This window comes from Prunus mume, linkage group LG4 (assembly GCF_029339155.1).
Source record: "Prunus mume cultivar Tortuosa linkage group LG4, ASM2933915v1, whole genome shotgun sequence".
NCBI lineage: Eukaryota > Viridiplantae > Streptophyta > Magnoliopsida > Rosales > Rosaceae > Prunus > Prunus mume.
The window spans coordinates 16,582,250-16,605,846 of NC_142701.1; the positions used below are offsets into that span (position 1 = coordinate 16,582,250).

Consider the following 23,597-nt stretch of genomic DNA (forward strand, 5'->3'; position numbering starts at 1 on the left):
ATACACATTTATATATCACGTTGTGTATCATTTCTTTAATACTAATAGAGATGAGAGGTGAGCTCCAATATATTGGTAGCCTCCACCTTTACTTATTAGAGTAAGGTCCTCTCTAGCTTGGGAAGGTACTCTCTAGCTTGGGCAACCATAGAGAGAAAGGATGAAGTAACGAAAAGAGGAAGTCATTGCTAGTAGTAACGACTTGTCACGATCACAATGTGGTAATGCCAATCGAAAACTCATCTTTCATTTTCGTGGGTAGGTTACTTATGAACAGAAGCACTTTTCGACAAACTCTAGAGTTCGCAATTCTAAACGGGCCTAATTCTTTCGAACCAAAAAAAGGGGCCTAATTCGCAACAATAAGCCACTTGGATATCTAGACTATAATACAGATACAGAAGTACCCTTTTGAAATTGAGGTACTTGCAAACTTCATTCAAACGCGCCGGACATTAACATGGACATTCCCTTTCCGGAAGAGCTCGAATTGCTTGAAGCTAACTATCACCTCCCCGAAGACAGCCTACTGCTTGAAGCAGCGGAACCCTACCCAGAAGAATTCGAAAAAGAACAACCTACCGGTTCTAAATGGCCACCGTCCACAGACCACCCGTCATCTTCCGAAACCCAAAGCAACGCCCGCAACCGTTTGCGATCATCGGGTATGGACATGGACATTCCTTTTCCCGAAGAGCTCGAATTGCTTGAAGCAAACTATCACCTCCACGAAGACTTGCTAGACCTTGAACCAACGGAACCCCACCAAGAAGAATACGAAAAAGAACAATCACCATCCACAGACCACCCGTCGTCATCCGAAACCCAAATCAACGGTCATAAGCGTTTTCGATCATTGGATGGTCCTTATGGGTCGATTTCCGAAAACGATGGACTGTCGGATGAGAAACGAAGCAAGATCGATGATTTGGACCGGTCCAAGAATAATGAGGACTGGCTTCAGTACTCGCCTCCACACCAGAGCGATCCTACGGTCGATGAACAAGTTGTTGATGCTGTGGAGGAGAAGGTTGTGTCAAGGTATGCGTCGGAGATCCATGGTGATTTCATTCCGGTGACGGCGCCGGGTGCCGGCGATAGGGTTTACGCGAAGATATGCAGGATAGAGAGGGTGGAGCGTCCCAAGATATTGCGTGCAAAAGGAAAATTTGGAGGTACAACCAGTTTGTTTTCTTGAATACTTGGGATGCTATTCTCTAGCTGTTTGCTCTCTGAGAAAGCATGGGGAAAGAAAATAAACTTTAGGGTTTAGGGCCTAAACCCTAAACTTTCCATTGCATCAAATGGTCTATTTAAGTTGTAGTACACATTAGCTTGACTTGGAAAGTGTTACTTTTTGTAGGTCTTATTTCAGAACCTATTAAGGATCTATTGCAAAGAGTGGAGCAAGAGGCATTTATGAAGGTATGGTACGCATTATGTTGAACATGACGTAGTGTCAATGCTAAAGGTGGCTTAGAGTTATCTAAGTCATGGCACTTCAATCCATGTCGTATTAAAAATTCAGGTTAGGTAGCTTCAATATTGTATAGGGCACATAAATCTTATCATCTCGACATGTATAATAGTAAGTACGGAATTGACCATCTCCATTGTTGTCTTAAATTACCAAATTGAGACCAAATCAGGATTTCTTAAAATTCCTCTTATCTGCCCATGAGCCAATAGATACTCTCTCAAAACATTTGGCGAATCTATCTGACTTACAGTGAAAAGCTGTATTGATATGCTACACATAATTAGAGTTGTTGAATTCCAACTAGTACTAGCAAGGATATTTGTAATTAAACTGATACCTTATTCTTTTGATGTTGAAGGCCTTGCAAGCTCGTTCTAAAAGTCAGGGTGATGTTATTCATCCTGAATCTCCAGTAGTGCATGAACAACTTTGGGTGGATAAATATGCTCCAAATTCATTTACTGAGCTTCTCAGTGATGAACTGACAAATCGTGAGGTATCTATCTTTGTTTTAATGCTTTCTCATAACTTCCTATGGGAGTTGATGCTCCAAAAGGCACATATGTTTTTGTAGTTGTACTTTCCCAAAAGGACTTCTGTCAGCATCACTAACCTCTATATTTTTCCCATTGCAGGTCCTCCTATGGTTAAAACAATGGGATCCTTGTGTTTTTGGATCTGAAATTAAGAGCACTTCCGATGATGTTTTGTCTGCATTGAGACGACATTCTTCTATAACTCAACATAAAAAACTTTCTGATTCAAAGGTTCCAAGGAATAACAGAGGATCCAGATGGGATAATGAAAAATCTAAGCATTTTAATGATATGAATAATGAAAATACTAATTCAAAAAGCATAAAAGAGTTGTGGAACAGGTCAAGGTCTAGTGGTCCCCCAGAAGAAAAGGTAGAATATTAATTTTTTCAGCATAGTGATTTTTTTTCATTGTTATTTGCATTTTGTGCCTTACAACAAAGAACTACCTTGCTATAGGTAGTTGTGATATCATTTCATGCTTGTATATGGTATATTAGATGCAGTTAAGTTATATTGGACTCGTAACTTACATACTTCATGATCATTGCAGATCCTTTTACTTTGTGGCCCCCCAGGGCTTGGGAAGACTACACTTGCACATGTAGCTGCAAAGCATTGTGGGTACCGAGTGGTGGAGGTATGCCGTTTACTTCTTACCAGTGCACGCCTAATTATGAGTAGTTGCAGCCACATCATTCTTTTTATATAAAAAATTCCATCAATCATTCAGTATCATTTGCTGTATGTATACTTAGGAGTTACTTATCAGGCTAAAATATCATTTGGGTCCTTCAAATTTTTTTTTGGGTCTTGTGCTGTCTGCTAATCCAATAACGCAATATGAGGAAGAGATGAGCTTGGGCACTTGATCAGACATAGTAGCGAAGGAATTATAACCAGTGTTAAGTACTCTAGTGCCCCTAAAACTATCCTCAAATCTCACATTGCCCCTTGGAAGTCACGATGACTCTCATTGCCCTCTTGACTGACATCATCAAATCTGTCAAATACTTTACTAAAAATGCTAATGTGGAACAAACGGGACCACTGTTTTGTTAAATTTATGCCATGTGTGCAAAAATACAATAAATATATTGCAATTATTCTTCACCCCCCTGCCATGACCCTTCTCTACCACACCCTTCCTCGGCCATTCATACCACCCTAACCTCCCCTGCCCAATCCCAAATCCCTTACATCTTCTTAATTCTATTATCCCTACCCCCCAAAACAAACCAAAGCTTCAACATTATCTTTACCCTTCGCAATGATGATTGCTTTGTAAGTCTCTTATTTAGGTGTGGGTTTTGAAGTCGGGGTTGAACATCTTGGATCTTCATGGGGTAATGCAAGGTTGGGGATAGAGAAGAGCTCATGAAATTTTATTTTTAATGTTTTTAACATATGGCATCCACCTGACATTTATTTCAGTAAAATATGGGTCTGGGTCTCGTTCAGGCCATGTTTGCGGTTTTGATGGCCTTTTCGATGGACTTAACAGTGAGGGACAAAGTGAGACACAATAAGTCGTTTAAGGGGGCAATGTGGCTCATCGTGATTTTCGAAGGTAATGTGAGATTTGACCATAGTTTAAGGGGTACTAGAGTGATTAAGCCTTATAACTATTTGTGGCTGTGAAGGATATGGAATATTATGCCTTTATTAGTAAGGTTGCTTGTTTGTCACACAGGCCGAGAGAGTGGGGACTGCCACCTTTTCTTCTAGCTAACATTGGTCGAGCGTTCTTGCAAAGTCGATCAATCTATCAAAGACTGGTCAATCTAATACCGGATTCAATCAATCCAGAATGGATTAGGGATATCAACCACTAGCTTATGTTTTTAATTGTTTCAATTAAGTCCCTTTATTTACTTAGTATACAAAAGCCTTAAATGATTTTCATGGTTCAAGGCTTTTGTATAATGGAATATTGCGTTCACTTCTGTGGCACACTAGTTAAGTACTTAAGAGGATGTTCATGCTTTGCAGGTTAATGCTAGTGATGATCGATCATCATCCACAATTGGGGCTAAAATTCTTGATGTCGTTCAGATGGAGTCGGTCATAGTTGATCATAAGGAGTCCGTGAGAATTGACTCGAGGCCAAAGTGTTTGGTTGGTTCTACTTTTCAAGCTCAACCTTTTTATTGTGGGTGCACATGACTTAAATCAATTGCATTTCCTCTAGGTGATTGACGAAATAGATGGAGCTCTCGGTGATGGAAAAGGTGTCGTGGAGTTTATTCTAAAAATGGTAATGGTTACAGGTTTAAATTCTTAAATTTCTGTGTTTGAGGTATCTGGGGAATTCATAAATTTGTTTTGGTGGCTTAGTGGGTACACTTATCGATGCTTCTATTGTTCTACATTCATTTTTTTTATCATCTTCAAAGTTGAGAAATTAAAGAATTAAATTTCTATGGCTTAATGACCATTACTAAATAATAAGCATGAAAAGAAAATGTAATTACCCCTACAGATCTGGAAAAAATGTCAAATCCTTTAATGAAATGCTTTATGAATTGCCTTAGTAAGGTTTTTTCCGCTCTATTTCATTTCTATGATCCATGATGCCAGGATTAGGGTAGTAACATGGTAATCCATTTTTTGTTTCAGGTTCTTTACCACAATTAATTATTTGTCGGCGTATGCCATAACATTAGAATCCTTCCAGAATTGTTTGAATTGGAAACTCAATCTTTAGGATAGAAAACCCTAGCATGGTTATGACTTTATGTGCACATTTTTTACCTTATGTATATTTAAGCAAGACCATTGAATTTCACTAATTTCATGGTTACAAGAAGTAGAATTGAGCATTGATAAATTAGGCTAGGCAATATTGGTTGTTTTACTTGTATTGCAGGCTGTAGCCTTGTAAGTGCTAACAAGTTTATTATTCTTTGTAGATGTACTGTCTTGTCTCTTTTGTGGTGTGTTTGGTTGGAAGAGAACAAGTGAAATTCTGAATCTAAGGAGAAGGAGGTGGAGTTAATTTGGGATAGGATTAGACTTTTAGCTTCCTTTGGCCCTTCCTTGCCAAACAATTTAAAGGCATCCCCTTGGTGCAATTCTCTTCATTGGGGTAGACTGCTGTATGGATTGTATCTTGAAAGTAGATTAGGTGATTCTGGTTTCTGCATGGTCGAGAGATGTGTGTTCTTGTTCTTAAGTTTCCGTGACCTGTTTTGCAGGCAGAGGGTAGTATCTTCTGTCATTTGTAGTCCACTTTGCTTGTACCCTTTATGTTTTAGTAAAGCCCCAACGCTCGTACAAATATGCTTTTCGTACTGCACATAGTTGGATTCAATTGCTATAGTTGGAGTGGGATAGTATGAGATAAGCCTGTAGACTGTAATCAGTGGGTGAAATAAGCAATTTTTTTGCCTATTTTATTTTTACTATTTTACCATTATGTAGTAAATGGTATTCTGTCTAGAGAATTAATTAATTAAGGCCATTTAAGGGATTTATGAAAATTTAACCATGAAGGCCTTTTGCTATATATTAATATTTTGTAAATTTCTTAACATAAAAAATTTTCTGGGTAGTGTAAGTGTGTACAATGAGCTACTAAATCAATAATTAGTTGCTGAACTGAAATTTGTATATTAAGAATCAATTTCAGCTCACTAGTTTGTATCGTATAATTGATTTTCTTATATTTACATGCAGGTTTCTGCTGATAGGAAGTTTGATATGGAGAAGGATAATGTCAATAAAGAACTAAAATTGGGAAGGTTTTCTTCAAAAAAGGGGGGGAAAACTGCATCTTTGTCGAGGCCTGTGAGTTTCAATGGACTAATAGTTTTTTTTTTTTCTCTTTCGCTTTTTGATACTATAATAAATTCTTTTGTTCTCACGTGTAGGTTATTTGCATATGTAATGACCTTTATGCACCTGCTTTGAGACCATTGCGCCGAGTAGCAAAGTAAGTCATTCTTAGCATGAGTTAACAAATTATAGAAACCCAATTACAGAATTTGTCAGTAGATCTTTTGTCAAAGCATATGCTTACTTTTGCTTCCAACCTTTACGAAAATAACTATATTTGCGATGTCTTTGAATTCTAGTTGATCCCGATCCCAACCAATCATAGTTGTATAGTAGTCACGTGTGTTTGTTTTCCTATTAGTAGCTTGAATTTTTAATTTTGAACTGCTTGGCAAATTTGGGTTGAATGAAAACCTTGCTAAAATTTGCGATGGACAATTTGGCCTGTTGCATGTAAATAGACAGTATGACAGAGTGATTAATAGAAGAAGTAACCTTGGAATTATTTTTCTTCCAAGTAGCCACTAAGCTTTCAAAGTTCACCTGACTACTAGATTGAATTATTATTTGAGATATTACCTGAGAATTTTGTTTTATTACTCTGGCTAACATTTATGATAGTGCTGGTATGTGGGGAAGGTCAGAAAGACAATGGATAAAAGAGCGGTAATAAAGTAACCAGGTTTCAGTTGGATTGAGATCAAGATAAAGGTACAGAGAACTATAAGAGAAGCCTTACAAGAACAAGCCTTACTGTTGATTTGAAACCAAGTGAAGAATATCATGCAAAAGAAATAAGAGAAGTTTTGCTCTGATCTGTTACCATGATAATAAACCTGCAAAGAGGAAGAGGGACACGAGAATTTGATAGTCTTGCGGGAATGTCAAAAGTGAACACATGTATAATAACAAAGAATATATACAGCCCTAATCAAGTAAAAGGACTTAAAATATCCTTATGCTTTATACATTATTTTTTTCAGAGTAAAAAGGATCTAAATGGCGTAATGTACATAGCTCTAACACAAACCTCATCTTAGTATAGATGAATTCATATAAGTTTATGCAATTGAACGTATTGCATGCATATATTATGATGTAGGACACGGGTGAATTGAGTATTTAGGTAGTTTAGTTGAAGCGAAAACAATGGAAAACAGAAAATAGAACAAAAGGGATAGGTCTGGAATCACTCCAGGGGTTTGGCTTCACACCAAGTAGTCTCCAATCTCTGGAAAATAAACTTTTCTTTATATCTCAACAACTCAACTCCATAGTGAATTACATGAGAGGGGTATTTATAGCAAACTAAAACCTAGAGACAATAGGATAAAAAACCTAAATGACTTCCTCTTCCATCTCTTTCTTTTGTAAACCCTAATGGGTTTGACAAAGATGTCCTCATCAATTCTCCCTGGCTGAGAAGAACTTGACTCCGGCGAGTTAGAATTGCAGTAACATTTAGGGAAATTGAAATCAATGTGCAAACATATAGACTCATATTCTGCCTTCCCTCTGAATCCTGTAGAATCAATGAATTGTAGGAATTCCAACTGATCAGTTACACCTTTCGCACCTTTGTTGAATGTTGATTCGACCAATGGGCAACGTACTAGTGCCATCATAGGTTGAACAATCTCACTAGATTCAATCTCAGAGTCCACATCGCTAGCTGGAAGTTCAAGAGCACAAACTTCTTCCTTAAGCTCACCTTGACCAGCAGCTTCTACTTGACTCTCCATGGTATTGTCTTGAAAATTTTCTCCTTGTTTAGCACTTATCGAACCATCAATGAATTGACGTTCTTGAGATTCCTTCTTCATCGAACAAACATTGATCACGTTAAATTTATCCACATAAGTGTGCTTGGATGCTTCTAGTTTTGCAAGACGATGATCCATGAGTCTTGGATCTTCGGATCTAGGGTTCGAATCTGCCACTTGCTTTGTTAGAGTTTCCAACATTTGAAAAATCCGTTCATAGACCATCGTTGGCGTGTTTTTCTTACCAACAGTAGTTGGAGCCATACACTCGACATACAATGTGCAGAAAAAGAGATTTGAAAGTTTCGAACCCAAGGATAATGAAAACCAGGTTCTGATGCCAAATTTGATGTAGGACACAGGTGAATTGAGTATTTAGGTAGCTTAGTGGAAGCGAAAACAATGGAAAACAGAAAATTGAACAAAAGGGATGGGTCTGGAATCACTCCAGGGGTTTGGCTTCACACCAAGTAGTCCCCAATCTCTGGAAATAAACTTTTCTTTATATCTCAACAACTCAACTCCATAATGAATTACATGAGAGGGGTATTTATAGCAAACTAAAACCTAGAGACAATAGGATTAAAAATCCCTTGCAAAAACAGAAATTCGAACCTAAATAAAATAGGAAACTTAGAAATCCTACTAAAATCTGGAAAACTTAAAAACCTTACTAAAATCTGGAAAACTTAGAGAACAAGTTAGAAACTAGTCGCAGGAATAAAAAATAGCCAGATTTAAAGACCAAATTGAATGACTTCCTCTTCCATCTCTTTCTTTTGTAAACCCTAACGGGTTTGACAGAGATGTCCTCATCATATTACAGTGTTTTTACCAGTTCCAAATGTAAGAGATTGGAAATCCATTTAAACATAGTTTTGCATTGGTTAGTACACAAAATGAAGCAGCATATCTTATTAATATCACATCTTTGTCAGCCCATTTACAGTAAAATCTCTTTTTGCTTTCTATCCATTTCAATGATAATGGTAACACATCCTCTTTCTTTTCCTTAAATGAAAGTTTGTTTATTATCAAAAACTGACAATGGTAGCAACTACAGATAGTTTTAAATTATGGAACCTGAGTCCATACCATAATATTTAACAGTTATGTGGATTTCTTGAAGGTTTATTGGCATGACGACACTACTTATTGTTTTGTAGGGTTCATGTTTTTGTTCAACCAACAGTGAGTCGAGTGGTAAGCAGGTAACTTTTGCAAAAGATAAATTTTCCCCAAAAAATTGTTTACTGGATCCATTTTCATATTTATGTAATTTGATGTGATTTGGCATCTCATTATATTCATGTTTATTCTGTTGTGAAGAGCGATATATGGCTGAAACTGATATCAATAATTAGTTCCAAGGTTCAGAACCAATATCATCATATCATGCAATTCTAAAGTTTGTTTTGAAACCCCAGCCAATGAAGTTCTGTATATCTTCCTTATCTGCATATGAATCTTACTCATCTAAGTCATTTTACAACAACCAGAAACCCCACTTCCCACCAAATCCTTTGCAAATGGATAAAGTTTTAGATCCATGGAAAGTGAATAAAATACTTTTCAAAATATCTAACATGTATGGAGCATGTGGTAAGCCTGTGACTTTTTCTAATGACAACATAGTAGACTGTCAAAAGTTAGAACATGAACGTGGTGTGTGAACGACTTTGTGCCTGTGTTTGTAATTTATAATAGTTGATAATGGCATGGTCATACCAAATGTAAAAAGAATAGCAAGATATAGATATCACAACTTATAAGCTCACTCAAAATGTCACCAAAATTTGAGTTCTCAACCATACTTATAGTTTCCATAAATAATTTTCAGAACCATACTTTGAAACGGGTATTTGAAACAGGTATGTCACAAATCTTGATTTTGTAAATTAACGAAGATTTCATAATTACAGCTGGGATAAATAAAATTTGAGATGATTTTCAAAACTTTTTTCCTTTTTTAATTGCAGCTAGCATGAATTGATTATTCAACATTAATCAGTATGCAAATCAATTTTTTAATTTTTGAAATGAATTGGGGCTTTTTCCCTGGATTCTCTCCTTTATATTATGTTATGAAGATACACAGCTTCAGGGTCCCTTACTATTTTTTTAGCTTTTAATTGTATTTGAATATGCAAAACATATGTGTGTCTGATGCATGTTTGCTCATGTCTGGGTTGTGTCCTCTTTGTACTTCCGACCACTCCATTCACTCCTTTAGGAAGGTGGTCATCTTGTGAGATGAGTGAGGACTTCTATGAATGAGTAACTTGTGCATGTCTGAATTTATTTCAGTATTGATATAATTCGTGATATATCTCTTTCTTGGAAATGAATCTTGATGTTTTCTTTATTCAGGGAAAATTAAGTATCTTAAATTAAATAACTAGGGTTTTGATGTAACGGAAAAAAATAATAAATATGTATGTACTAGCATGCCATACATATATACCATGTCACAGATGCCGATACTCATATCCACGATTGGTACTATAGATGTCATCTTAGTTGAAGTGCATGGTCTCTTTCAAAACAATGCCTGTTATTTGCACTTGTTTTTCCTACTGAATCTGTGGTATCACTTGATTTGATCCCATTTACTGTGTTTAAGAGTTTCATACGTTCCTATGTCACATTATTCCTCAAATTTCGTCAATGTTCCATTACAGGCTGAAATATATATGTACCAAGGAGGAAATGAAAACAAGTTCTATTGCACTTACCGCACTTGCAGGGTATACAGGTGGGTCATACATCCTTTTTTAAAGAATTCCTCAATTGGGTCATTCATATTGTTAAGACCAGTTCTTTAACAGATACTCTAGATTTGTTGTTTACAAGTTTGATCCCCATTTTAAGTTCAAATTGAATTATTGTTATGAGTGAAATTTAGTTTATAATAGTTTATACTATTTTCAGAATTCCTGTCATTCTATTCAATCTATCGTTTCCACTCACTCCAGCCTTTATGTTACAGAATGTGATATACGTTCATGCTTGAACACTCTTCAGTTTCTCAACAAGAAGAAGGAAACACTCAATGCGGTAATCTTTTGTTGGCTTTCTCTAGGATGGTTTTGTTGGCATGTGTTGCAAGTTGAGAACAGAAGGCATGACATGATTGTGGAAAATACGGTTAATCTTTTGTTCTTTTCAATATTTGTGACTCATTGCGTAAGGTCGACTTTATAGTTGAATAGAGGCTGACCATGTTTTCACCTGAAAAGGAATTTTCATTACTGCAGTCATTTAAGCATTCAAACAGTGGGGTTTGTATTTCCATTTAGGTCACCTACTTTAAGTACAAAGTTTCTGTTTGAAATTTGTGAGTATTAAACATTGTGAAAAAGTAACCATTGAATTGTTGAAAACTAAAAAAAACATGAGAGAGAGAGAGAGAGAGAGAGAGAGAGAGAGAGAGAGAGAGAGAGAGTGGGAGGGGGAGCGGTGAGTGTGAGACATTTACCCAGGTTTTTTAATATTGAAGCAAAGGAATTCCGAATTAAGGTTGATGACCTCTCCTATGGAGGGTCAATTCTGATTACAGAGAAGGTTAGAGCGCGCGTGTTCCATGTTTCTCTTGAGCTTAGATGTGTGAACTGGCTGGTCAGAGAGTTGCAGATGCTTTTGGAAAATAAAGAATATAGATTTTTCTGACAGTACAAGGGAGATTCTTATCAAGTGTGGGTGGAAAAGCTTAATAATGGGAAGGGCCTTCATATGCGAATGAAAAAGTTTCTACATGGCGTAGTTAGGTCTGTGGTTGTTCCTCGAAACAACATTGGATGGGATTTAATGAAACAAAATTTAGAGGTCATATTGACTTGGAGAATCAACTCGAACAGGGTCAACCCATCGGCCGAAGCTGATTGTACTACATCGAGTGGCAGAGGTAGAGCGATGGCAAAACTTACAAAGAGGCGATAGAAAGTGAGAATGGGCCAGAAAGGACGGCTACTGAGAACAACACTACGGTTGGGAAATCAAACTGGAGTTGGGTGGAGGCCTGTGAAAGGCAAGTTCTACATCAATCTTGGAGTGATATCAGGATGGCCCTGACAAGCTGGTTAGATAAAGATGTTGAACTATTTCCATACTAGATTAACAGGGCTTTCTTCGATTGTGAAAATAAAGCGGAGGCTATGAGAGTTAGTAGCACTGGTAAGGTGGCGGTGGAGGGACAAACAAAATTACTTTTATATAGTTGGGAACATGGCCTGGAAAATAATATCCCTAAAGTTGTTAGCTATGGAGGCTGGCTAGGGGTCTCTGGTCTCCCTATGCACTAGTGGAGAAAAGACTTCTTCAAACGTGTAGGGAATTAGTGTGGGGGGCTGATTGAATTGGACTAGAGGACGGAAAACTTTAAGTATCTGTTCGAAGCAAGAATCAAAACCAGGAAAAATCACGTCGGATTTCTTCCTAAGATTGTGATTATCAATGAAGGATCAGAGAGCTATTTTGTGAAGATCAGACCTTTATCTCATGCGATTAGACCTACCAATTCCTGGCTTCCTCCAACTAAAATGGCGAGCGGCTAGAAACTAGGGAAACCAAGCGACGGTGATTGTTTGGTGCGGCTTTTCAATCCAAGGGATATTTGCTCACCCCACATGGAGGGCAAAAGGGGCAATCACATCGAGAAGCGGAACTTCAAAGGTACCAAGAACTCTGTAGTTTGGCGGCTAAAACATTGGAATGCGGAGGTGGGATCTGTGGGATCGGCAGATTATCTGGGTCGCAGGCTCCACAACTAGAGCCAACTACGGAACTTAGTCAATTTCCAGAAGATCTCGTCATAAAGTCAACCAAGATGGCTATTAAAAAATCCTACGCATGGGCTATTAAATCAAGCCCAAATTTGGGCCTGTTTTGGAAACTATTTCTGAGCCCAATCCTGCGATTCATCCCATTTCTAACTCTGGGCCTTGAAGTAATCGTGACCCACTACCAAACTTTCAGGGTAATGGGAGTTGGGCTAACCCTGCTCAACATGAAACCATATTTAGATCTAACTTCAGTTCTTAAAGTGGAAGGAGGACTCTATCTAGAAGATGGTGCGTCTCCTTCACTCAGGATGTGCGACCTGGACACGGAGGGGAGTTTGCTACTGTGGTTGAAGTGAGACAGGGGGATGAATCATGCAATTTTGTGGATGGCAGATGAATCACTTCTATTGGGACAGAGGAGGACGACCTCCCATCTGAGGTGGAGTCGTCAATTGATGTAATTGAATGCGATGACGGCTCTGTCATTGGAGTTCTGACTGGGCTGATTGAAGGGATTGTTTTGAAGGGTCATGGTGGGCTGGAGGATAAAAATTGTGAGGGAGGCAACGATGACGGCGACGATAGGGTGCCAAGTATGGAAGGGGGCGGTGATGCTGTGCCTTTGAATTCACAAGACATTGAGGGGGACGACGGTGTGGGGATGGTGGGGGAGACAACTAAAGAAACTGAATTAGTGAGTTACAGCAGGAAAAAGAGGCTGGGTGAGGAGAAACATTCCCGGATTATGGCCAAGCTGAATCTCGCAATGGTTCCCATTAGGAAACAGTTATCACTTGGGTGCCTCTCGAAATCTAGCCTATCAAATGGTGAATCTGGCAAGAAGGGGAAACGGAGTTTGACTAGGGTCGAACCGGAAGTGGATAGTGTGCAATCTACTTTGCTTAAGAGGGAGGCCAAGTTAAATCAATGAAGATCATATCTTGGAATGTGAGGTATCGGGAGCAAAAAGAAAAGGGTGGTGGTGAAGGAGCAGTTGTTTCGTGTAAATCCAGATATTGTTATTTTGCAAGAGACTAAGAAAGAAGTTTTTGACAAAAGACTTGCAGCTGGTGTTTGGGGGTTTAGATTCAAAGAGTAGGTGTATGCCCCTTCAAGGGGTATGTCTGGTGGGATTGTGGTGATGTGGAATTCTCAAACTATCTCCATTTCTAACTATGAAATTGGGGAATTCTCTGTTTCTATAAGAATTCTTGATGCTTCTTGGGGGGCTTGGTGGCTTCCGGTATTTATGGCCCTTGTCATCCTAGGGATAGAAGAAGATTTTGGGAGGAATTAGCGGGGTTGTTTGGTTTGTGTGGTAACAAGTGGTGTATTGGGAGGGATTTTAACGTGGTTAGGTTTGTATTTGAGAAATCTAACGGAGGAAGGATGACAAGTAGTATGAAGAATTTCAATGATTTTATCGACGACACAAATCTGGGAGACCCAAGTCTCTTAAATGCTTCCTTTACATGGTCTAATTTTAGAGAAAACGCAGTGTGCAGAAAACTTGATAGATTCCTCTTTTCTGAAGCTTGGGAAGATTCTTTCCCCCAGGTTAAACATACGGCGTTGGCAAGAGTTATTTCTGATCACTGTCCCATTCAGTTGGACACCTCTAATTGGAAATGGGATCCCGGCCCTTTCCGTTTTGAAAATATGTGGAACAGTGGTGGGGGGAAGACCAGATTAACGGGTGGGAGGGCTACAAATTCTCTAGAAGGCTGAGGACTCTAAAACAGAAAATAAAAGACTAGAATAAAGAATTATTTGGGGATTTGGTCTCTGCGAAGAAAGAGGTGGAGGCTAGAATCGCTGATCTTGATTTGATGAAAGGGCAGGGCGGGTTAGATAATATTCTGAGAAAAGAAAGAGAAGATTTATACCTTCTTGTGAGTGATTTAGTTCACAAAGAAGAGGTGAAATGGAGACAAAGGTGGAAAATTCAGTGGGCAAGAGATGGGGACAGCAACACTAAGTTTTTTCATCGTATAGCAAGCAGCAGAAGGAAAAGGAATTTTATTTAGAAGCTGGAAGTAGAGGGCTCTGGCGTTGTTGTCAGTGAAGGGGAAATAGAACTGGAGATCATTAACTTCTTCAAAAATCTATATAGCAGCAACACACAGGTGACTGTGGGACAGATAAATCGCCAAGTCCAGGTGGGTTTTCCATCCTTCTTTTTCAGTCTTGCTGGGATATTGTGAAAGAGGATCTTATGAAAGTCATGGTGGACTTCTTCCATTGTGGCATAATCAATGCAATCACAAATGAGACGTTTATTTGCCTCATTCCCAAAAAGAAGGAATCTATTGAAGTTAGTGATTTCCGGCCTATCAGCTTGGTGACAAGTTTGTACAAAATGGTGTCGAAAGTTTTGGCTTCTAGATTGCGGGAAGTTCTGGGCAGCACTGTATCTAGTTATCAGGGTGCTTTTGTGAGGGGTATGCAGATTTTGGATGCGGTCTTGATTGCCAATGGGGTGGTGGAGGAAAGTCGAAGGCTTAACAAGTCTGGAATGGTGTTCAAAATTGACTCTGAGAAAGCCTACGATCATGTGGAATGGAGATTTGTTGATGAGGTTATGATTAGGAAAGGCTTTGGGGACAGGTGGAGAAGCTGGATTCGTGGATGCCTCGAGACGGCTAATTTCTTTGTGATGATTAATGGAAGACCAAGGGGTAAATTTAGTGCCTCAAGGGGTCTAAGACAAGGAGACCCGCTCTCCCCTTTCTTGTTCACTTTGGTGATAGATGTATTCCGCAGAATTTTGGAGATAGCTCAAGCTGCTGATCAGTTTCATGGACTTTCTCTAGGGCACGAGATGGTGGAGGTATCCCACCTTCAGTTTGCTGACAATACCTTTTTTTTCATAGAGGATAAAGAAGAGTACTGGAATAATCTCCTTCAGATTCTGGAATTGTTTTGTTTTGTGTCGGGTCTGAAAATCAACAAATCGAAATGTTCTCTAGTTGGCATTAATCTTGATGATGGGTTGTTGAATGAGCTGGCAGGGGCTTGGGGATGCGAAGTGGGGGCTTGGCCTATGTCGTATTTGGGTCTTCCCCTAGGCGGGAACCCCAGAGCGATCAAGTTCTGGGATCCCGTTTTGGAAAAGGTGGAGAATAGATTACAAAAATGGAAGAAAGCCTGCTTTCCAAAGGGGGAAGACTCACAATGATACAGGCAGTGTTGAGTAGTATTCCGATTTACTACATGTCCCTTTTCAGGATTCCCATTGGAGTAGCCAATAGAATCGAGAAGCTTATGAGAGATTTCTTGTGGGAAGGTTTGGATGGAAAAAAAAAACCACGCTGTGAGTTGGGAGGTTGTGGGTAAAGCAAAATTGTGTGGAGGGTTAGGGGTGGGTTCGTTGAGGGCTAGGAGTGCAGCTTTGCGGGCCAAATGGCTGTGGCTGTTTCCTAACGAACCTCATGCTCTTTGGCATAAAGTGATAAGAAGTATTTATGGAATGGATGGGTGGGATGCTAAACCTGCGATTCGGGGATATTTTCGCAGCCCTTGGAGAGACATTTCTAGTGGCTATAATTTGTTTCTTCAAGGCTGTGTTTTTGTGGTAGATTGTGGAGTTATGGTCAAATTTTGGGAGGACGACTGGAGCCAGGGTGGTGTTTTGAAAGAGGTGTTTCCAAGACTTTTCAATTTGTCCCGGAAGCAAATCCACAATATTTCCTCTTTCACGGGCTCGGATGGGTTCCCTCTCAGCTGGGATTTTGGGTACAGGAGGAATCTCAATGAATTGGAGATAGCGGAGGTGGCTAGATTGTTGGAGTTATTGGAGGGTGTGAGGTTGGTCACTTCGAGATTGGATAAGAGAAGATGGAAGCTAGACCCCTCCGGTCTATTCTCCTGTCAATCTCTCTGTTCTCATATTCAGAATAGTGGTGAGGGGGAGGTTTTCTCTCCGTACACTCAAATTTGGAAGGCCAAGACTCCTCCGAAAGTTAAGATCTTTGTGTGGCAAGCGGTGTTGGGAAAACTAAATACAGGTGATACACTACAGAGACGCTGCCCCTATATGTGCCTTAGCCCTCACTGGTGTGCTCTATGTAAGAAGGCAGGGGAGAGCGTGGACCATCTCCTTCTTCACTGCCCTTTCTCTCTAAGTTGTGGGAGACGTTACTGAAGGAAGTTAACACGGTGTGGGTAATACCGGAAGGCTGCTTTGAACTTCTTTCCATCAGATTTGATGCTTTGGGAAGGGGAAAGAAAGCTAAAATTCTTTGGGGTAGTCTGATGCAGGCAGTGGTTTGGAACCTATGGCTGGAACGTAATAGGAGAATCCTCGAGGATTATAAGGGAGTGGGAGTGGTAAGAGTTATGGGATAGAGTGAAGTTTTGGGCTGCCCTTTGGGCATCAACTTCCCTTGCTTTTAAGGATATATCCTATCCTACAATTATGCGCAATCTGCTGGCTGTAGTATCTTAAGGATTTGTTTTATGTTTGGTTGTTTAGTTCTGCGTTGAGTGGCCTTGTGTCTGTTTCACCAGCTAGTGTTTTTTCTTTTTGTATGTGTTCTAAATGCCCTTGTTTTTTATCCTTTCAAATTTGAATAAAAATGTTTCTATTAAAAAAAAAACATTGTGAAAATATGTATTGAGGTTTTGAGCACTTTATCATCTTTTCTGGAGAAATAAACTAAACATGACTCTCTGCATGATACTAGTTAATGTCATAATCACGGATGTTTCCTAGGATTACTTCTAAACTGCCCTAATTACCATCTCATTATAGTTTAGGTGTTTTCCTGGTGAATGGTGGTAGTTAATTTCAGTGGAATTTTTAATGTTAGTTTCTGTTTGAAGAAAAAAACATTATTTTCTTTAAAATGGAGTGGTTTTATACTAAGTTATTTTTCTAATGTTTTACTTTTTAGTGGGGGATTGATTCTCAAGTGGTTGGTCGAAAGGACATGTCAAGAAGTGTGTTTGATGTCTGGAAAGAGGTGAGATACAATGGTAAAATTGGGTGATGTGTTTCTTAATTGCTTTATCCATTATAGTCAGTCTTATGTTTGAAGATGCTACTCTCTTTAGATCTTCCAAAAGAGAAAAACGAAGATGGACAGAACCAATAGGAGCTGTGGAATTATGTCAAATGAATTTGACTCCTTGCATGCTCTCATTTCTAACTGGTAGGTAGTAAATTGCAGCAAACATCTTATGTTCAACGGGTGTTTGAAATATTTAATGTCTACCTGGCTTGCTCAATAACTTTGCAGCGGTGACTATGATTTGATTGTGGATGGTCTTCATGAAAACTTTTTGCATCTCCCTTATCATGATCCAGTGATGCAAAAGACTGTAAGCCACCTGCTTTGACTATATTGATTACCTGGGATGTGCTAAAACAAGACAGTTGACGTTATACAATGCTCTCTATTCTCTGAAGGTCAAATGCTTAAGTAGTCTTGGTGCCTCTGACCTTATGCACAAATATATCATGCGTACACAACACGTGTCCCTTTATGGTAAAGATATTTAACTATCTACCATCCAATGTTGTAAATCATTCCAAATATATTCTTAATTGATTCTTTCCCCTTTTTCTGTTTTGCAGCTTATCTGCCAGCTGTTGCGATCACCGTACATCGTTTGATAGCCCAAGTGCAGAGACCAAATATTGAGTGGCCAAAATCTTATCATAGGTATCGGTAAACCTGTTGGATTTTGAAGTAAATCATACAAATTCTTGTTTTTTACTAATCAAATCTCATTCATAAATTCAGATACCGAACAATGTTGATGGAGAAGGTTGAAAGTTTAAGGTCTTGGTACAGCACAGTTCCACCATTTATTTCAAGACATTTGTCAATTAAGTCCTTTGTAGAAGACTCAATTTCATTCCTTTTACACATACTCTCTCCCCCAACTCTAAGGCCGGTAATATTTTTACTTTTTAGTTGACTCCTTTTTGTTTTTTCAGGTTTGCAGTTCCATATTTCTTTTTTGTGCCTGTGCATGTGTGTGATCTTTATTTTCACTTTCATATGTTAGATAATAGCAGTTGCATATGCTACTACTTGTCATTATCTGCTAGTTCAAGTGGTTTTTGGTTTCTGTTTTGCTTCTCTTTTTTAGATAGTTTGATAGAGTGTTTGTCATTTATTTCATAATAAAAGAATTTGTGATATCATTTTATTCCAATAGAATAGAACTGAGGATTTTGAATCACTTATTTTCCTCATGGTTTTTTTTTTTTTTTTTAATGACAATAAAGGATTTGTTGAATTTATTTTTCCTCTGTGGAAATATGCCTTCTAGCTCTTGAGGAATAATATTAGGAGCAGATAATTACTTTAGTTTACATTTTTGTGGATTGAGTCTATTTCTTTTCTAGTATATTTATCCATGCAGGTGCTTGAAAGCCAACATTATGCTCCTTGGTCAGATGACCAAGATATTGGCAAATACCACATGTGATCAAGAAAGAGTATCTACGGTCACATGAAATCCATGAAAGGAATTGCTCCTCTCTAACTAAATTAAAATAGGCTAGAATGCTTCTATCAGTAGAGCTTTCACATCCACGCATAGAATCATAATTTTGCCTTTCCATTTCGTTCTTACCATCATTATCCATCTTCACGCTTAATTCTAGGTTTTATGCACTTTATTTCTGGCTTAAACAAATCTTTGTTGCATTTTCTTGAAATTATCAGCAATAGTTTCCCTTTTTTATCTATGATCTTGTTGTTGAAAGACATGCTGCTTGAGATTGACATGTCCTTTATACTTGAGTTCACTTTTTGCATTAGTGGTTGTTCACTATTTTGTATGCAACTCGGATGATGATTAGACATATAGGCCATGCTTATTGCAAGTTTTTTTTTTTTTTTTTTAAATTTCTTCAATAAATTGCTAAAGTCTCTGTGCACATAACATTTTTCTACGTATAACAGTACAAGAAAAAGCAAAAGATAAGGACTGAACTGCATCACTGTGAAAGGAAATTCATCTGAACTCACATAGACTAGGTTGTCCCTTGGTTTTAATTCTCTCGCTCGCTAGCTCTCATCAATTCCTTTCTGTTAATAAAATATTTTGATGAAATTTCTTGATCATGATCGCCCAAGTTAATTGTAGTTGTCTTAAAGTGTGATGCGGTTTGTGGGGTAATGTCATAATTTCTCCTTCTCAAGGAGTATGCCATGACAGCTCTGAGAAACATTGTACAGATCTCTTATGCAATGCATATGAGATCAGTCCCATTATTCTTGTCACATATCTATTTGTTGCTCTTTTCTCTATCTGTATACAGTTTATACACTTATGAAGTGATGACAATTTGTGCTTTTGGTCATTATTGTTTATGACATAGTTCTGGTATCTTTCTCAGGTGGCATCACACTTACTATCAGAAAAGGAGAAGAATGATTTGGCTCAGTTAGTTAGCACGATGGTCTCCTATTCTATAACACATAGAAGCATGAAGTCCAATCTTGGACATGAAGCAGCTGATGCCTCAGCGCTCTCTTTTGATCCCCCCATTGGTGACTTTATTAATTTCAAGGTTTGAGTTGTTGGTTATAGTTGTGGGATGCAGTATGCTTCATATTATGAATCTTATCAAATATATTTTTCTTATGTTCAAACAGGGCTATATATCTGGCCATCATGTACTCGCCTTAACCATGAAAGAGGTGTTGGCACATGAGGTGAGTGATGCAATTTGTGGAAATTTTGTTTAAGTTTGGCTGATGACATGTTCTCACCAAAGGTGAGAGCAGACTTTTAAAGGCATGGGAATTGTTGCAATCTCCTATTTGTGTAGCATCTCTTATCATGTGTATTCATTGTTGAGGTGGTGGGGCCGTTTATCAAACCCTAAACCTATTTTTCCAAAACCAACTCTCTCTCTCTCTCTGTCCTCTCTTCTTTCACTTGTAGAAAACTCACTTCAACTGGAGCTTATGGATTTTTTAATCTAAGTAAACTTTATCTTTCAAGAATGTGATCACGTAAGTCTAGTGAAGCTCATCTAAACGTATGTGTGTTGTATGTGTTTTTATACCTTGATCTTTATTTCTCCAAAACCTATTCATGTTTCTGTGCTGGAAGAAAAGTATATTGTAAGATTCTAAATCGTTTAGAATATTTCATCTTTATTGTTTTAGGGGTGCAATCTAGTTTCATAAATTATTAGGTTGTTATTAGTTTCCTTTTATGATTAAGATTGTACTCTAATTAAACACTGCTAAAATTATGGTTAATGCATCTCATATTTGCCCTATTTCTCAACAGATTTAAAGGGAGTTTGTCATTTGTGCATTGCTAAAGTTATGGTCATCATTTCTTTGTTTCTTTTTCTTTGATTCTAAAAGAAAAGTATTTTGTCTTTCTTCTGTATGCAAATTTCTGTTGAAAGTTACTGCACTTTTTAGTCATTTGCAGACAATTTTCTTTCCCTTCTTTAATTTCTAGTCAATTTGTGTTAGGTTGAAAAGCAAAGGATCTTGCAAGTAAGCACTGGAAGATCTGCTTATTCGACAGTTGGATGCAACAAGGAAAACCAAGATCTTTTAGGGACAGAAATTAGTAGTTTACAATCTGCTAGAGCTGATCATGCAGGTGCAGGTGCTTTAAATGCTGGAAACTCAGAAAACATGTCAAATGGAAGGCAGCCAAGTCCCAGTACTTCTAGTGTTTCATTGAACTTGGGTTCTGCTAGAATTACCAAAGCCAGTACGAAATTAAATTCTCCTGGATGTATGAGGTCTCCTAATGGTTCCTCCAGTTTCTTTGACAGGTAATACCTGTTTCTCAATCTCTCTCTCTCTCTCTCTCTCTCTCTCTCTCTCTCTCTCTCTCTCATAAAATCTCACCACTACTAGTCAGTATTCTTTTTCCTTTTTCAGTATCACTTGTTATTGCTACCTATCTTCAGTAATCATTAAAGTTAGGTTTTGAAGTGAGACCTAATTCGTACTGTGGAACAAGTGCCTTATTTTTCGTCCTTCTGCTCATGCTTGATGGTAGGCTAAATGGTTTTATATAAACAAGTGCCTTATTCATACGGTGGGCTAAATGGCAGTGCTGCTGGCAGTGATGATACATTATGTCAGTAATGGTTTTACCCCTTTTGGAAAGTTCTTGAATATTGCTGATAAAAATTTGTAACTAAGGGCTTGTTCATGGAAGAGATTCTTTTTTTGGATTTTAGTGGTGAAAAGTGAAACCTGATGCGTGGCCTCTTAATGCATGGTTGTCATATATCCTAGCAGTCATTTCTTTTTGTTCTGATCCCTCTTGTACAATCGAAAATCAGGTTTAGAAAGCTGAGTTCAGGTTCTCAGAATACCGATGATTCTGTGCAGAAGGAAGCAACGTCAGAGAGAGATTTGCGTCCACTAGTTTTTAAATTTAATGAGGTGCAAAATCATTTACAGTTCTTTTTCTTCATTATTTTGATGCCAAATTGCAGATTGTTAAGTTCGTAGATCCATATACCTAAAATACAGATTGAGTGGTTGCTTGCTTTCACATGTATGATGCACTAAACTGACCCCAGCTCAATTTAATCTAGAGGAAGATTATTTGCAGTCGCAAGATCCCCATTGTTACAGTAACATTGGGGTTGTATGTACCACATGCAATTGTATCTAATGTTACATAGTGTGAGCATTTAACTGCTGCTCGATTCTTCTTTTCCTCTGTTTAGGTTATTTTTCTGTTTTTTTTTTTTTTTATTCCCATGACTACCTTAACTTTTTTTGTTGATCTGGATAGTCTAGCATGTACGATTGACACCCCATACTCTGATTCTGGAAATAAATGTCAAGGCATGGTATATCACACTGTTCTACTTAAGCAATATCATGTAGTTTTTAAGGGTGCATGCTTCATGCATCATAATTATGGCATTCTATTAGTATTCCCCTCCAGCTCCCTTTTTGGTTCATTGGGTGCCTATGGGCTACATAATGAGAGGTACTCTTCCCAATCCATGAACAACACCACCCCCAAACAAATCCTGATGAATAAAGGATTAAATTCAGATCTTTTGTACCATGCGAAGGGAGTTTACCAACTGAACAAGCTGATTTATACCCTTCTTAGGGTTTAGGGTTTAGGGTTTAGGATTTATACCCTTCTTAATTGCACTTCTACGACAGTTGTTATATATGCTCACCCGGTACCCCATTTAGTCTATCACTAAACTAATCTATCACATGTGGAGGCTTTGGAGTCAGAATATTCCTCCAATCTTTTTTTCTTGAATTTAATCAAAGATATATTAATTGCCTACCATTTTTTCCACACGACAGTACATCTTTTAACTTCTTGGGTGCCAAAGTATCAAAGCAAACATACGACATAATTTGTTTATTTTTGGTGTAATAGAACATATTGACCGAAATTTTCCTCTCCTGCACCATACAGGGTTTTACAAATGCAGTTAAAAGGCCAGTTCGCATTCGTGAATTTCTGCTCTGATGATTTTGGCTCTTGTACGCAGTATGGTGGTACCATGTTCTCGCATGTATTTTCTTTTTTATGAGTAATTCTCCCATGTTTACCTTCTTTTTTCATATGGAATGATACCTTTGTTCTGCAACACAGAATCACACTAGGTGATTCCAGGAGGTTCTATTTGGGCACTGAGTTAAATGCTTAAGCTATTACTGAATGTATCTTGCTTTTTTCTTTGTTTGGCGCTATAACTTTGCTTTTTGTTCTCATCTCTCTTTTTCAACCTTCAGTTTCTACCTGCATGCCGATGAGGCCTCTTTCAAAGTTCCATCAGACATTGAGGCTCGTCTCAACTAATTGTGCTCAATAATGCTACTGGATAAGGACGGATCTTGTGCCTGCTAATGAATATTAGCATTTTAGTCACGGAAATGTCAGACTTAAAAAGGAACGAATTTCATAGATCTTCACCAGTACACTAAAAATCCTTAATGTTGTGGAAAATGGAATTACTGGCTTTAAGGCTTAGCACCTTTTGAAAAGCTTATAGATGCATTCTCATTTGTAGAAACCGTCAATAGACAAGTTGTCATTTTCTTGCGTGTTATTAGGAAGAGTAGAGATGTCATTTTCCTAAATGTTCAAAACAATTATGCGGTTCTACAAAGCGTCCAATTAACACTTGATTTCTTTCAACAGAAAACAATTAGGGCTCGTTTGGTACACTGGGTGTGTTGAGTAGAAAACTGGGTGCGAATGAAAGCTCCCATGGGCATTGAATCAGGAGGATTAAGTTGTAGAATCATGGTTTCTTCTTTTTGGTAAGTTA

At 38.1% G+C, this 23,597-nt stretch overlaps 1 protein-coding gene across 12 annotated transcripts; it reads left to right on the forward strand.

The window, feature by feature from the left end:
* The first annotated feature begins 357 nt into the window (after window positions 1–357).
* On the forward strand, window positions 358–23,375 carry CTF18 (P-loop containing nucleoside triphosphate hydrolases superfamily protein). 12 transcript variants are annotated; one of them, XM_089050921.1, is made up of 24 exons: window positions 371–1,175; window positions 1,364–1,425; window positions 1,839–1,976; window positions 2,116–2,388; window positions 2,570–2,656; window positions 4,009–4,134; window positions 4,208–4,273; window positions 5,695–5,805; window positions 5,889–5,950; window positions 8,723–8,767; window positions 10,238–10,311; window positions 10,546–10,703; window positions 17,233–17,301; window positions 17,393–17,490; window positions 17,578–17,659; window positions 17,748–17,826; window positions 17,916–18,003; window positions 18,085–18,238; window positions 19,695–19,868; window positions 19,954–20,013; window positions 20,794–21,104; window positions 21,624–21,726; window positions 22,739–22,806; window positions 23,059–23,375. In XM_089050921.1, the coding sequence occupies exons 1-23, from the start codon at window positions 461–463 to the stop codon at window positions 22,790–22,792; spliced, it is 3,189 nt and encodes a 1,062-aa protein (XP_088907047.1). In that variant the 5' UTR covers window positions 371–460; the 3' UTR covers window positions 22,793–22,806; window positions 23,059–23,375. The 12 variants fall into 12 exon arrangements, 10 of the variants coding, with proteins under 10 accessions (XP_088907044.1, XP_088907048.1, XP_088907049.1 ...); XM_089050920.1 differs by having other exon boundaries at window positions 372–1,175; window positions 22,739–22,821; XR_016126279.1 differs by having other exon boundaries at window positions 373–1,175; window positions 22,739–22,856.
* Window positions 23,376–23,597: the final 222 nt, after the last annotated feature.

Excerpts from the sequence above, each read along its gene's own strand:
- CTF18 (XM_089050918.1), top strand. The coding sequence starts at position 461 with ATGGACATTCCCTTTCCGGAAGAGCTCGAATTGCTTGAAGCTAACTAT. Across the intron at positions 10,704-17,232 it reads ACATGATTGTGGAAAATACG|TGGGGGATTGATTCTCAAGT; the intron begins GTTAATCTTTTG and ends TTTACTTTTTAG. Across the intron at positions 22,822-23,058 it reads CTCTTGTACGCAGTATGGTG|TTTCTACCTGCATGCCGATG; the intron begins GTACCATGTTCT and ends TTCAACCTTCAG.